This window comes from Canis lupus, chromosome 14 (genome assembly GCF_011100685.1).
Source record: "Canis lupus familiaris isolate Mischka breed German Shepherd chromosome 14, alternate assembly UU_Cfam_GSD_1.0, whole genome shotgun sequence".
Taxonomy (NCBI): Eukaryota; Metazoa; Chordata; class Mammalia; order Carnivora; family Canidae; genus Canis; species Canis lupus.
Genome location: NC_049235.1, coordinates 21,242,261 through 21,258,988, shown reverse-complemented (window position 1 = coordinate 21,258,988; position 16,728 = coordinate 21,242,261). Strand labels below are relative to the sequence as shown.

At 39.7% G+C, this 16,728-nt stretch overlaps 1 protein-coding gene across 2 annotated transcripts in view; it reads left to right on the top strand.

The window, feature by feature from the left end:
• The window catches only part of SLC25A13 (solute carrier family 25 member 13), a 185,544-nt gene extending 181,588 nt beyond the window's left edge, over nt 1-3,956 (top strand). For both annotated transcript variants that reach the window (XM_038556877.1, XM_038556876.1), the window contains exons 16-18: nt 2,193-2,351; nt 2,446-2,536; nt 2,804-3,956. In XM_038556877.1, the coding sequence (XP_038412805.1) occupies nt 2,193-2,351; nt 2,446-2,536; nt 2,804-2,990 (437 nt within the window). In that variant the 3' untranslated portion in view covers nt 2,991-3,956. The remainder of the gene's footprint in view (nt 1-2,192; nt 2,352-2,445; nt 2,537-2,803) is intronic.
• The last annotated feature ends 12,772 nt before the right edge of the window (nt 3,957-16,728 follow it).

Below are 16,728 nucleotides of genomic sequence, written 5' to 3'. Positions count from 1 at the left end.
TAAATGAACTTTACTTTCTAGGTGTCAAGCCCCCTTTAAGGCGTTATAATTTCATATTGGGCTGGAGAGCACCCCAAATGATTCTTGTCACATAGGTAGGTAGCCCCAAGGTCTCATTATTTGTCTCATCACTGAAGTTTCAGGCAGGCTGCTGTTGAGGAACCTGCAAGGCTCCCTGTTCCCTAGCTGACCCCATCTTTGGGGATAGAGAAAGCGAGACCTCTTGATCAGTGTTGTCTTAACCTCTTGGAAACCAGGAGAGACTAGGCAAATTTGCCAACCCTGGCCCCTAAAATTAGCAGATTTCTTGTGGCCACGCTCTTTCTGGTAGATACTATTTTCCTGGCCTTGCTTTGGAGGAGCCTGAGGCTGTTCTCTAGGGTCATTTAGTCAGTCTTACATCAGAAATCCTCCATCCACGAAGAGCCGTGGTAACTCCAAGGCCCTCACAGCTGCCAGCCTGGGAGAGGTGAGGGTAGATGGGAGACAGATGAGAGTCCCAGGCAGGATCCCGCATCCCCCCACCCACCCACACACCATCATCACTATTGCTACTACTTCCACTCAGTTCTGCCAGACAACTTCTCACCCGTTTCTTTTGGCATATTTATTTTATAATCAATATCTTTCCTCCCTGCCCCCTAATACTTCTCTCTTTTTCCATAACAAGGAACTGTTTATGAAAACTAACTGGAGGAGACTTTTTACCCATGTTATTGCCTGTGTGTCTCCCACTGTCACTCGGACATGCCTGCTCACTGTTGCAAGGAGGATTTTACTATATGCCTAAAGCAGACAGCCTGGCTAAACTCTTTCTAAACCAGGAAGTGAAACTTAATGGGTGGTGTGAACACAGTGGGTTTCTAAGCATTTTTCATGTTTCCTCCCATTATGTTGGAGGATAAATTCCTGGCTTAAAGTTAAAATAATTCCTCCAAGTTAAAGGAAATTCAGTATGACTTATTCAGTGAAGCATTGGATATAAAGTGAGCTTTTTCACATGCAAAAAATGTGATATGTTTTATAAAAACGTTACTTAGGATGGGTGTTTGTGAGGAACTCAGTAAAGATAGAAGAGAAGGAGATGCAGTTTAGTAATCTAAATGCAAACTTGTATTGTGCAGATTTCCCCAGGCGCACACGCATGCACACACACACACACACACACACACACACACACACACAATAACTTTAAAGCTGTCTGTTAGAAGGATGAGATGTACTTGTGAGCCAGACCACGTTGGTTTGGACAGAAATTCTTACAGAATTATTAAGCCTTAAAAAAAGCAAAGGAGATTTATGCATCTGCATTTGACCAATTTGGTTTGGAATAGGTTCATAATGGAAAAGTAATAAAACCATAAGAGACAGTGTCTTCTGAGTACAGTCTCGCTTTTAAAAAATCTAAACATGGGCTGCCCCATTTTGGATAAAATGACTGTAGAAAATTTCCCATTGGTAATTTTGGGAGAATTTTGTTGCTGTTGTTGTTTCTTTTTCATTGATTATCAGCCAGTATAAATTTTCAGCTTTCTGTCAAATATTTTTTCTGGAGATGTTAGTTTTAGGAAAAAGGAATCCTGAAGTATTATCTATGGGAGTCTCTACCTCTGGTCACCAATCCTCCCCCCACTCCCCCCCCCCCCCCCCCCCCCACACACACACCAGTGTTTGCTTAGCCCTCAGTAAAGTCTTTTTCTGGTGTAACTGGAGAGGTTAGGCTTTGGTGGATAGGGGGTGGTTGAATGTGTGTGAGAAGGCACCTCATGTGACTGCCAGCAGCCACAGAAAAGCGTGAAGAGGAAACGCATAACAAACTTCACTTCTGAAAATCGGACCTAATAACTTTGCAGGTTTCTGATTTAGATGGGAAAACAAAAAAGAAAAAGAAAAGCTTTCTCCATTTGTTCCACTTGAAGTAGGGATATTGAAAAATGATTCCTTAAAACCTTTAGCAAATACAGTCCTATACCAAAAAGGTTAGGCAGTTGGGGGAAGGGGAGGTGAAGGATGTCTGTGCAGCTTCTGTCCCTGCAGACAGGGTAGTGCTGGCTGTGCTTCTCAGGGTGGTGGAAGAGACATTTGATTTCATCAGACTCTTAACTTTCTCTCCACGGCCAGCAGTTCAAAGCACAGTGATTTTTATATAGTGTGAATGTGACCAGACTGTGATGGTGGTGCCTTTCCTGCAGGCATGCCCGCAGCATCCTTAGTGACCCCTGCTGATGTTATCAAGACGCGATTACAGGTGGCCGCCCGGGCTGGCCAAACCACTTACAGCGGTGTGATGGACTGCTTCAGGAAAATACTTCGGGAAGAAGGCCCAAAAGCTCTGTGGAAAGGAGCTGGTGGTATGGAAATAGTTTGTTCTTAACTAAACCTTTCGTATTAGGTAATTTTTTTTAAATTGAATTAAATCTATTATTTCTCCATTTTTTTCCAAAGCTCGCGTATTTCGATCCTCCCCCCAGTTTGGGGTAACTTTGCTGACATATGAATTGCTACAGCGATGGTTCTACATTGACTTTGGAGGCGTGTAAGTATCCTGCTAAATCTGCAGCCAGGTGGCAGCTCCTCCAACACTCAGTGCTCATTAAGAAGGGTATGTCAGTCTCATTCCTGTGATGTAATAGGAAAGATACAGGAAAATATTGAAACCATGTGACCAAACTCATTTCAAAGGGGAAAATACAACCGACTAGCATTCCACAACTCCTTTACTTGATGCAGATTTTTGCAACCTTTGAATGTCACTTTTACCAAGGTAAAAAATGATAGATTCTCACCCCATATCCTCTTTTAGAAAACCCGTGGGATCAGAGCCAGTTCCTAAATCCAGGATCATACTGCCTGCTCCCAATCCTGATCACGTTGGAGGCTACAAACTGGCGGTTGCAACATTTGCGGGGATTGAAAACAAATTTGGACTTTACCTACCTCTCTTCAAGCCACCGGCGTCTACCTCAGCGGTTATCAGTGGAGGCCCATAGGAGGGGCGGTGCTGGCGCTACAGAGTGCCTCGTCTCCAGTGGAAACAGTGTCTCCTCCTTTCACTTCCATCTCTTGTTTAAATTTAAGTCGAGGCTTTTTTATAAGGTGAAATCATTCATTTTCTGTGTGTTTCCTTAACCAGATCATTGTGAAATTATTCATAATTATTCTTGTGGCCTCTGCTCACAAACCTGTGCTTGTATCTGACATTTACTGGAATTTGGTCAACACTAACACGATTTGGGGGAAGGAGCAAGTCTGAATAGAAGTGAGAGCTGCTCTCCTTGGCTTGGGATTATAGTCCCAAAGAGACTACTGAAAGGCAATCATGGTGCTCAGAGCAAAGTGTTTCATGCATGTTTCAGCTGGTAGGAAGCTGGGTACATATTTATCATTATAAAAAAACAACACTGGAAGTAATAAAAAAAAAAAAGGATCAGAATTAGCCAGCTTGGCTTCAGATTTTAAACATATACTAATTCTATTTCTGGATTATATTATGAAGCTTTTATGTGAAACTTTTTTTTTTTTTTTGTAATGAAAACCACATTGAAGATGTTTAATAATCGTACTTTGTTAGTGGTATCAAGACTATTAGAGAGGTCTTTTTAGGGAGGTTCTTGAGGCATTGTATCCTGTAGACAGAGAATCCATGAGATGCAGCACCTCTCCTGGGTGTACTCATTTTGAATTACTGCTCATCTGATGCTCACATACTGTCACTGTCTGAGTACAGTGTAGGAAAGCACGTGCCCTCTGTCCTGATGCCTGCATTCATGCCCCCTACAACCCTACCCCAGCCCCCCACAGTTGGCACCTATTTGCTTTGAAAAATCCCACTTATTTTTGAATCGTGTAAGACAATTAGAATCTAATAAATGTTTTTATTTAATTTGTGGTGCCTTGCATAATGTTCAGAAGGCTCAAGTGTTTGTGAAGAAGGAAATAAACTATTTTTAAAGCTATTGTTTGCTCTTGTGTATGTCACATGGCGAATGACTGCAGTAATTGTCATTACTGGACTCTGTATGTTTCATTTTCAGGGTGCTTTTATTCATATTGGCATGGCTCTCTCCTCCTGGCCCTTCAAGGTCATGTGTACCCTGATTTTCAGTATGCTGACGTTCAGAGTGAGTAAAAGAAATGACATTTCACCCTAGATAAGCAAGGAACCCAACCAACTGACACTTTCTCTCTGGTCATCCTCAGTGCTTTGGGCAGTTGCTTAACCATGAGAATTAATAAAAATTTTCATTTTATAATGTGAAGTTTCACTGGAAGGTGGGCATGAAAACTGGAATGAAATGGCAATTGTATTTTCTAATCTACTCTGATCCTTCCTCATAAGAAAACCAGACATCGCTGTATCTGACATTTGCTGGTATTGGGCCAACACTGTCATTTGGGGAACGGAGCTAGTCTTGAACAGAATATGGGTTTTTTAGACTTCTCAGACTCTGAAGAGGCTGCTGAGAACCTGCAAGCAGTCAGTTTGAACCGAGTCTCCAGAACTTCACTCCAGGAGAGACAGCTGCGTTGCAGTCTCCATCCTACTTCTCAATCAACAGGTTGTCATTAAAAGTTACTGTTCAAAACTGGGGAGTATCAGAACAAAACAAAATTGTGAAGCATCAGCACCATCCATGGGTCTGATTTTTTTTTTTCCTAAGTGAACAAAACCTTTATTAGCCTCACCAGAAACAGAAAGTGTATATCTGTGGCTCCCTTTGAAAAACTAAAACGAAAACCACTCCCTCTGTCTACCCATCCTCACCCCCCATCCGTGCTCAGTGTGAAAAGTGATCAGTAGTTCTGTTTTTTTTTTTAAAGAGTTTATTCATTTATTCATGAGATAGAGAGAAAGAGGGAGTGGGGGCACAGGGATACAGGCAGAGGGAGAAGCAGACTCCATGCAGGGAGCCTGACATGGTTCTTGATCCCAGGACTCCAGGATCACGCCCTGGGCCGAAGGAAGGCACCAAACCACTGAGCCACCCAGGGATCCCCAGTAGTTCTGTTTTAACCTCAGAGACCAGTCACAAAACTCCAAATATGTCTTAGAATTTTGGGTGATGTTGCAAGAACAAATCACTCAAACGTTGGTATTTTGCATGTGGACAGAAGTCCCTCCGTGAAAATCTCTGTGTTCCTTTTGTTCACTTGCTAGAATTTGACAGAAGATCAAGTTTTCATAGTAACAACAGTGACCCAGATCTCAGAAAAGGTGCATTTATTGTACCTGCTGCTTTTAAGAGTTATCGCTATATTTACCTGTAGCTGAGGGCGATTTTCTGCAGTAAAGAAGAAACCAGAGAAGCCAGAGGAGATAGGGCCAGAGGGCTGTGTTTCTTTAAAATCCCTGGCTGTTTCTGTTCAGAATAGGCAGTGACTTGAGACACTTTGAAGGAGGCCTAATTTCCATCTGAGTTCTGCTCAGTGGGTGGCGTGACTGTGACATCCTTGAATAGTTCTGCAATCACCGTGTGGTGAAAACCACGTCAAATTTGTTCTGGGTTTTCCTTCTTCCTGAAGTGACAGCACAGTACGTCGGCAGTGCCGGCAGTACCGTGGCTGCTGTTCATGCAGCCAGGCATTTCCCTCCTTAATGCTGAGGAGCTGAAAGATGTGTAAGTCCCCGCAAGCTGCCTGCCCGTCCCAGGGGGCCAGCTTCCCCCTGCTGTGTTGGCCAGGCCATGGAGTCTTTCAGCTCTGCCCTTGGTCCACCTCCTGTTGCTTAGGGCATGGGGGTAGAGGCCTGATTTTTGTAGCAGCTTTTTTTTTTTTTTTCAAGGAGGGGAAAAAATGTGAAGCTGACCACAAAGTGAACACACTGATTCTTGGGTTCCAGTCGTGGCTGGATTTCTTGAGGCTGGGTGGCATGCTGTCGCCAAGCTCATGCTACACCTCATAACCCACAACCATTTGCTGAGCTCCCTGGGGTCGCCTTAATCCCAGCAGCCAGGGTTGCACAGGGGAAAATAAGAATTCTGGCACAGAAAGGAGTCATTTAAGTGCTTATTGCATTTCAAGCTTCAGTTTTTACTTAGCTAAAATATTTACCATTGCTGGAAAACAATGTTTAAAATTTTGTGCTTATATGTTATTTAATGGTGTGGCCTATGTAAACCTCAGGATGCTTACATTTTGACAGTCTTCTGGAAATGTTTAACAGCACATAACTCAGGGAGCAGGGAATAAAAACGAGAAGAAATTGTGCTTGAAACTATTTGTAACCCCGTCCAGCTAGGTCTTCAGCAAGTCACGTTGGAATTCTTCAGGTAGAGGGAGGGAAGCCTCCGGTAATGGAATTTGATGAGTCCGGTCTTGTGGCCCCATTTATCAGCCTTGTAGATAACCCTCTCCTCTAAAAGTCATCATGTGCCTTTTTACCACAGAAGCCATTCTTTAGGGGATGAATTTGTATCTTTGCCACTGAGTAAAAGCCCATTTTAAATTCAGGGTAATCAAATGCTTTCAGGATGTGGATTTTTCCAAAGATTTTTTTAAAAGACATGTTCACTGGTAAGAGCATTGAAATGTTCTTTCCACAAATGGTACTGCCCACAGAGGGGGTGTGCCTTTTTTGTTTTACCTTTCGGGAGTAGCCCAACCCTTACCCAAGAGTTCTATTTTCAATGTTAGGAAGACCTCAGGGGGTCCACTGCTTCATTTTCAAGGCCAAGGCAGCTAAAAGCATTGTACCTCTGTCTTTTAAAACTGTGACAGTTTTTAGTTTGAACGCCCAGACTGGGCTGTAGTAGGGACTGAGGCTTTTGTTCGAAAAAGTTGTTGGAACTTAGTAGGCTCTTGGTTATTATTTTGAAGGGTGGGTGAATGGATTTTTGAGAAATATGTATTTTCTTCCCAATGAGCAATCTCTATTATTTTCCTGCTTTATAGGCCTTTTCTCCTGCTGGAGTTCAAGCCATAACTGAAAACAATCACAGTCTTCTGTATTGATCACATACTTTAGAAGTTGTAAATACATCTTTTATTAAAGCTACAGCTATTTAAAATTGGTGTTAATTACTTACATTGATTGATTCAGGAACTGTCATATAAACAATATTTAAAGTTCCTGATCATTGTTAAAAATAAACCTTTGAGAAATCATATCTTTCGAGATTAGTGCTACATTAGGGTTGAGATATGTCATTTAATAGTTTTTCTTATCAATGAATATTAGTTATTTACAACTCATTCTATTCCTCTCACTGCCTGTTGTTTATGTGCTCCGTAGGAGCACAGTGGCAAGCTTTCCTTAGAAGCTGCTGAGGACAACGGGAACCCTCTTTCTCAAAAGGGTTTGTTTTTAGCTAATGCATTTGACTCCAAAAAAGAGTCCAAATGGAACACTCGGCTTTCATCTGCTGGGGTAACCTAATAAAATAATGTTTGTTTTTAGATTCCCGGCTGTTAAGGGGGTTTTGCTCAAGGCAAAACCACAGTCCCCTTGAATAACTTCAGAAGGAAAGTTAAGAAGACACACTAATTGTGCCTGTCTGAGGCTTGCCTCTCCTGGGTCACAGGCACACCCCCAGCACACTGGTCTGGCCATCAGGGCTTCAGTGCACACCATCACTTTGATTCCATTAGCCAGGGCTCCTTCCCCTTTGCAGGATGCTTCATTTAGCAGTGGAGCAGTTCTAAGGTGACTTTAAAATAGATTCAGGCTCTCAGAACAGATTTGTGCAAGTGTACCATAGTCTGTCCTGTATGGTGGGGAGAAGGAAATTCAGCCTAAAGAAAACATTGTTCCCTATCTCGTATCACCTCCTTCCACCTCTTGCTCTTGCTCTGGTCTTGCTGGGCTGCTTTCAAAAGAGAGAGGGGCGAGTCATTCTGCCTCCACCCTGGAGTTCTTTGGCCACTAAGAACTTATTAAATATGAGGTATTACATGCCAGGCATGATCTCATTAAATCCTCCTCACAGCCCTTAAAGTAGGTACAGTTCTTTTTCCTATGCTACAAATGAGGAAACCTCAGACTCGCAGAGGCAAAGCATCTTGCTCGTGATCTCTCAGCTAGCAAATGAGGAGGCTAGGATTTAAATCTAGGTCTGGTGGCAGCCCAAGCTCTGTTCTTTACCTACAAGGGTTTCTCAACAAGACTCAGTTCAGGACCTTCTTATGACCATCTTTGCCCAGAGTTTCTTACTTCCCCCAGTTCTTAGAATCAGAGGTGTCATTCCTAGCTTAGAGTGGAAGGAAAGGGTGATCACTGATTATTTACCGTAGTGGGTACATTTCCTAATTCAAAGAATTCTAGAGCCTGAGGACTAGCTGAGTCCTCACAACCCTTTCAAGGTTCATCCTTTTTTTTTTTTTTTTTTTTAAAGATTTTACTTATTTGAGAAAGAACAAGCAGGGGGAGGGGCAGAAAGAGAGGAAGAAGCAAGTTCCTCACTGAGCAGGGAGCCCAACTCAGGGCTCGATCTAAGAACCCTGGGATCATAACCTGAGCTAAAGGCAGACGCTTAACCCACTGAGTCACCCAGGCGTCCCGAGGTTCATCTTAAACTATTTTATGACCTATTATAGTCAGTAAAGAGAGGATTAAGGTAAACTTAAGGCATTTGCCCCATGAGTTTAAAATGGAAAGGTAATGTGGAAAAAGATAAATTTACAGTCTGTTACAATGCAATGCGATACGATGTGAACTGAATTGGACCATCTTAAAAATCTCTGCTATAATTAGAAAATGCCATTCTTCAACAAAAGTTGGAAATAATGGAAAACCAAGTTAAAAGTAAATATCTATGGGTACTTGGCCTCAAAGTGTGTCTGGAGGGAATGGAGACAGTTTACAGAATGTGGGATTTGCTGGAATTACTTTTGGACGTAAAATCTCCATCACCACTAATGGTGGAAAAGCCTGACTCTATTCCCAACAAGGGCCCTGCGCTCAAGTCAAAGGAGAAGACGTACCACTGCACTCTGCTGCCCCTTTTACCATTATTACATAAACAAGAGCAGATTACTGACTGACCCACACTAAAAATTAACTGAGAAACATACATATATATCGTTTTCTCATCCTTTTTTCAAAATAGTGGTATATTTCAAATTGTGAATTCCTGTTTTGAAGTAAAATTTACCTACATATGTTCTGAGTATAGAGATGTGCTTTATTAATTTGAGAATTTAGGTGTTCCGACAGCCACTCCATGTAAGAAACTGCTGCTTATGATAACCTTGACATTTGAATCAGCTCCAGGATTATGAAAGGCATATACTCTGTTAGAATGAAATCAGAAAAATGAAAAGTTGGGAATGAGAAAAATTGAGACAGACATACTTTTTTTTCCCGAAGGCAGAAGTAGTATGATTGCTGATGTCTGTTGAATTTTATTATTGCAGAAGGTAGAGACTTCTACACATGTGCAGTCTCAGCCTTTGGCCTACCCCACAATGCAATGTATGCATTTCCTTCCTGCTAACTGAAGAAGCAGTTGGTACGCTATCATCTTAGTTGTTGTACAGCATCTGAGGAAATAAATAACAGGGCAAAGAGCGGAATAACCAAAAACTTGAGAGGACCATCTGGGGAATGAGATATTCATAGGGTTTTGAATAGCTCTAGAATGCTACTGGGAATCTGGAAGAACACACACCCAGACTCAGAAGAGTGCACATACTCAGGAGAGACCTGAGAAGGCTCTAAGTTCTCAACCTCCTGTCAACCTTGAGGCTCTTCAGAAAAAGGAAGTGAAGACTAATGCAGAGTGGTAGACCACCAGGCTGAGTGTTGAATGTGTGCCTCAGCACACATGAGTCCTCTGGCAAATACTGGAAGAGTTTTTGGTTCTAAGCATTTATGGAAATCTCTGTCCAGTCATTGACTAAACATCGAATTAATAGACTTCAGGGGCCATACATGACACAGAATAGGCACTATATGGCATCAGTTCAGAGAATTTGCTAAATAAACAAGAATTACAATAAGTAACAACAAATCTGATTTCCAGGGTTGTACATTACAATGCTCCAAACACCTGGAGTTCAACAAAAGAGTATGAGACATGTAAAGAAACAGTATGGCATATACACAAGAAAAAAAATCAAGAAGAACTATGAGGAAGCCCAGAGACTGGATTTTCATTCTAGACAAAGATTTTAAAGCACCTTTAAGTATACTCAATGAATTAAAGGAATTCATGTCTAAAGAACTAAACTAGAATGATGTTTTCGGCAGAGCAAAGAATAAGCAAATGTGAAGGAGGGTCAGTTGAAATATACAATCTAAAGAACAAAAAGGGGAAACAAAAAATTGAACACAGCCCTGTGGGTACCATCATGAATGCCAGCAGGAGGGGAGGCAGAGAAAGGGCAGAATTCTTGAAGCGAGAAAGGCTGAAAACTTCCCAAAATTGATGAAAAACAATCTCCATCTCTTAGAACCTCCATGAAATCCAAGTAGGACAAACTCAGAGATCCATACATAAACACATCATAATCAAGCTGTCAGAAGCCAAAACCTGTGAGGGGATCTTGCAGCTCCAAGAAAGAAGCAACTCATCATATACAAGGGATCCTAAACAAGATTAATAGCTGATATCTTACCTGAAGCCATACAGGCCAGAAGCTTGTGGGATGAAATACTCAAAAGTGCTGAAAGAAAAAAATCTATCAATGAAGATTTCTACTTCTGATGAAATTATTCTTCAAAAATGAGGGAAAAATAATATTCCCAGATAAGCAAAACCTGAAAGTTTATCACTAGCAGCCTTGCCTTACAACAAATGCTAGAGTCCAGGCTGAAATGAAAGGACACTAGAGGGAGATTTCAAGATAATAAAAGGGTCAGTTTATCAAGATGATATAATAAACTAAATATGTAATATCTAGTAACAGAGCTTTAAAATGCATGAATAAAAACAGAACTAGAGGATAAATAGACAAACCACAGCCATATTTACATATTTTCACTTCCTTTCTCAGTAATTGATTAAACACATAGAAAATAATCAGTAAGATTACAGAAGATTGAAACAGTACTCTCAGGCAATTTAGTCTATTTGACGTTTTTAGAACCACAGACTCAATATCTGAAGAATTGACATTCTTTTTAAGTGCACATGGAACATTGACCAAGCTAGACCATATGCTAGCTCATAAAATAAATCTTAATAAATTTCAAAGGATTTGAAATATAGAGTATTTCTTACTCTGTATGTTTTCTTACCAAGCAGAATCAAGCTAGAAATAAAAACAAAGATATCTGGAAAGCTTTCCAAATATTTGGAAATTAAACACACTTCTAAAAAGCCCATGGGCCAAATAATATATTACAACGGAAATTAGAAAATATTTTGAATAGAATGATAACGAAAGCACAACAGATCAAATTTGTAGGATACATACAGTAAAAGCAGTACTTAGAGGGATTTTTATAACTTTAAAGGCCTAAATTAGAAGAAAAGTGTTTTACAACCAGTGATCTAAGTTTCTACTCTAGGAAATAAGAAAAAAAGAGCAAATGAAACCCAAAGTAGAAAGAAGAAAAAAAGTGAACAAACAATAGAGAAAAATCAACAGTTCCAAACGGCAGTTCTTTAAACAGACTAATATTGATACCTGACAAGACTCTTAAAGAAGACAAATATATCAATAATTAAAAAGATATCTATGAATATATATAGTATACATATATATACATTTGCACACATAATTATATGTAATGAGGGGCTAGAAGAACAATTATGCCAATAAATTTGATTACTTAAATGGACACATATATTTTTTTTAATTTTATTTATTCATTGATGAGAGAGAGAGGCAGAGACGCAGGCAGAGGGAGAGGCAGGCTTCATGCAGGGAGCCTGACACGGGACTCGATCCTGGGTCTCCAGGATCACGCACTGGGCTGAACGCAGACGCTCAACCACTGAGCCACCTGGGCGCCCCAAAAGGACACATTTTTGAAAAAAATACGATTTGCCAAAATGGAACCAAAAAGAAATAGGAAATCTGAACATCCCTATTTCTATTAAGTAAATGAATTTATTATCAGAAACTTTCTCACAAATATAACTCCAGGGCCACATGGCTTCACCAGTGGATTCTATCAAATATTTAAGGAAGAATTAATACCAATATTTATACTCTTGCACAAAATAGAGGATGTTAGAACATTTCTCAATTCATATGAGCATCATCATGTAACTAAGACCTCACAAAGACATTACAAGAATGGAAAATTATAGACCAGTATCCCTAAGGAAGAATTATGGAAAACTGCTTTAATTATTAGCAAATAGAATCTAGCAATATATTTTGATCAAATGAGGTCCATACAAGTATAGCAAGGTTGGATTAACATTTTAAAAAGCCAGTGCAATTCATCACATTAATAGAATAAATGAGAAATTACATGACTATATATCAATAGATGCAGAACAAAAACATCGGGTAAAACTTAACACCTGTCCATGATAAAAGTGAAACATTGAAACTCTTATATGAGATCAGGAAAAAGGTAAGGATGTCTGCCTTCACTTCTGCAATACAACATTGATCTGGAAGTGCTGGCTAGTGTTGTAAGGAAAAAAGATTGGAAAGGAAGAACTACAGCTTTCATTCTCAGTATGATTGTATATATAATAACCAATGGGATCTATGAAATCTAGAAATGATATATTCCTATTAATAAGGTTGCAAAATACTAGATGAATGTATACAGATTTTCTGAAAACTAGCAAAATATGCTTGGAAAATAAAATTTTAAAACAATTACAATATTTATAATAGAATAAAAATTAAATACTTAGGAATAAATCTAAAAGGTGTGCATAACCGATATACTAAAACATTGTGAGATAAAGATAATTCAATGAATGGGAAGACATATACCCTGTTTATGGATTGGAAGATTCAAAATTGTTAAGATGTTCATTCTTCCAAATTGGTATGTAGATTAAATGAACTCCCAGTTGAAAACTAAACAGTATGATTTTCTTTTAAAAATTTTACAGTGATTCTAAAATTATATGGAAACATTGAAGATCTAGAATAGCTAAAACAAGACTTCCAAATGAATAACAAATTTGGAGACTTAACTAAATCTATCAATCAGGACAGTGTATTATGTAATTGCTCAATAAAATAGAAAAGTGAGTTCATAGAATAGTGAGCTCATATGTATATCATCAGTTGACTTTTTACCAAGGATGCTAGTTCCATTTAATGGTCAAAAAAGAAAATAAATTTTTCAGCCCATATTGCTAGACCAGCTGAATATCCATAAATTTTTTAAAAACTCAGTTTTGACCACTGCGTCATCCATTTACAAACATAAATTTAAGATTCATCATAGAGCTTCATGTAAAGGCTAAAACAATAAAATATTCAGAAGAAAACAAGATGGCAAGCAAGATTTACTAGGAAGAACCATAAAATACTAACCAGAAAGGATTAAAATGGGCAATTGGACTTTAAGAAAATTTAACATTTCTGCATATCACAGTATTTTAAGGGAATGAAGTTTGAAGTCCTAGACTGGGAAAAATATTTGTAACACATGTATCTGACAAAGGACTTATATAGAGGTTATATAAAGAGCTTTGTTAGGTAAAAACACAAAGAAAATCCAGTTTTAAAAATGCCCAAAATATTTGAGCAGCCATTTCAGAGAAAAAGGTGTAATGTGACATGTAAAAATGGCCAGTAAGCACATGAAGAGGTGTTCAAAACCAGTAGTCATCAAGTATATGCAAACTAAAACCACAGTTGGCTACTGTTTCGTACTCCCCAAAATGGCCCAAATGAAAAAGACCAACAATATTAGATTTTGGAGCAGCTGTGGAACAACTGGAATTCTGACGCCTTGGTGGGAATGCAAGATGGTACAACCACTTTGCAGAACACTTACGAAAGTTCTTAGGAAGTTAAACATAGATCTACCATACAACCCAGAAATTCCACTTGCAGGATTTGCCAAAGAAAACAAGTGCCTACAAAAAGAACTGTACACGGATATTCATAGGAACATTAGATAAAAAGGCCTCAAACTGAAAACACTAATGTTCAGTAAGTGATGAATGAATAAATTGCAAAATAATTGTAAAATGGAATACCAGTCAGCAATAAAAAGGAACATACTACGAAAATGTTTAGCACGAGGACAAATGTCAAAAAAATTATATCAAGCAAAATAATCCAGCCATTAAAACAAGGCATGCTGTGCGATTTCACTTATATGAAGTTTAAGAAGAGAACAGCCACAACTAATCTGTGTTGACAGAAATCAAAACAAGGATTGCTGGGAAGGGCCACAAGAGTACTTCCATCTTTATTAAAATGTTTTGTATCTTGTTTTGTCTCCTGGTTATGTAACTGTATGTAATTGTTAAAACTTGTTTAAAAAATCATTAAGGGGATCTCTGGGTGGCTCAGCAGTTAAGCTCCTGCCTTTGGCCCAGGGCGTGATTCTGGAGTCCCAGGATCGAGTCCGACGTTGGGCTCCCTGCATGGAGCCTGCTTCTCCCTCTGCCTGTGTCTCTGCCTCTCTCTCTCTCTGTGTGTCTCTCATGAATAAATAAAAAATCTTTAAAAAAAATTGTTAAAACTGAACACTCCTATCTGTGTGCATTTTGTTGTATGGGAATCACACCTCAATAAAAAACCAAAAACTTACACCTTTTCTCATTTTAATTTTACTTTGTTAATTCTTCCTCTCAGTGCTCTAATTGGGAGCCTCAGATCTTTTAAGCTTATCTTCAGTTGCTGTTGCTGCTATTTTAAACTATGACTTCTTATTGATGTTGATGTTAAGCTGTTAGGGAACCTGTTACTTTCACAGATAAAAGGTTAGTTGGAAAAGTCAGAGGAATGACCTTAATTATATTAAAGGGTGAAAATTTGAAGTATGTGCATAAGGGTTTATAAACTCAGTGCTTTCTGGGGGCGACTGGGTGGTTCAGTCGGTTGAGCGTTTGCCTCCGGCTCAGGTCATGATCTTGGGGTCCTGGGATGGAGCCCCGAATTGCGCTCCGCTTAGCGGGGAGCCTGCTTCTCCCTCTCCCTCTAACCTTCCCACTTGTGCTCTCTCTCTCTCTCTCTCTCTCTCTCTCAGATTATTAAAAAAAAAATAAACTCAGTGCTTTTAGCATTCTGGACGGAAGAAATTATTAGTACAAAGGCCCATATGATTGGAGGTGCTTGGCATGTCAAAGGAAGAGTGAGGTCGGAGAAATGGCAGTGGATTAGCAAACATTAAGTGACAGGATATAAGATCAGAGACAGGACATGAGAATCAAATCCTATAGGGTCTGTGGGCCACTATCAAAATTTTGACTTTTACTCCAAATGATGTGAAAGCCATTCATGGGTTTTGGTTTGTTTCTTATTGAAGTAGAGCTGACATACCGTGTTAAATTAGTTTCAGGTGTTCAACATAGTGATTTGACATTTAATGCCTTATAAAATGCTTGCCACAGTCACCATCTGTCACTATATTAAAGTTATTAAAATATTACTGTATTCCCTATGCTGTACTTTATACCCCCATACATATACCATCAGTGTGCTTTGAGTGGAGGAGTTAAGTGTTGCAACACCGTCATTCAAGCTGCTATCTTGTGAAAAGACTGAAGAGGTCAAAGGATGGAAGCTGGGAGGTGAATGAGATAAAGAATTCATGAGAGAGATGATGATAGCTTGGCCTAGGGCAGTGTATGTATATGTACTTATTCCTGGCCACTTGTCTTTCCACACAAAGGGGATGACTATGTGCACACCTTACAGCTCTACCTATTGGAAAGTTTTTCCCTTTACTGTCCTCCGAGGTCACCCTTCATTATGGCTGTAGTGTAGCTGTCATCCATTCTTAACTTCCACCCGTAAACGGAGACAACCCATATGTAAACCAGCCTCTGACTTTTTCCCCTTTTTCTCAACCAGTCATACAGAATCCACCCTCCCTACGTATGACCACATACACAAGCATGGGAAAGGGGTGCTGGTGAAATCCTGTTGGGTAACATTGGGTTCTGGGCTCCTTGCTCATGCAGCTTACTTACGCCCTCTGGTTCTGCTCAGATGTGCATCCTGGATGCACAATTTCCATCTTATGGAAAGGTTTTTTTTGGATCTTTCCAACTTTATAACTTGGTGAGGCTAACAGGACTCGACTTACAAATGGGCTATTTGGATGTCTGGTATTTTCACATCTTCATGGTCAAGAGCTCTACTTCCATGACCCAGTCAACATGCCAGGAGCTATTTCTCAAAAGTCACTTACTTCTTTGCTTCAGATAGCTCAACTTTCCTTTGGAACTTCATGGGCCACTATTATAATTGCCCTACTAGGGTTTGCCATAAGTTGCCCTATCTTTTCGAAACCACCAGCGATATTTCTAATACCATAGCATCTGTTGGTTGAGTGGCCCATGTAGCTCCTTGCACTGCAGTTTAGATCTGATGTGAAGTCCTTTCTCATTTTGAGCCCTCCCCAAAGCCTTGCAATGCTACATGGTAGAACAGAGTATTCTTAGACATGTGTGTTGCCTTCAGAACCTACAGAGGCCTACCAGGTGCTGTGCTTCCTTCTTGTGTTGGCAGTTCTAAGCTCCAGCACTTTTTCACTTTGGAAGGGACATCCCAGTATGTACCTAACTATTGGATTCCTAAAAATTCCACTGACATAGCATGTTCCCAATTCTACCTTGACTTGATCTCCCACCCTCTGGAGTATATATACCTTATAGGACTTCTGGTACTGGTACCTTATTAATCTGT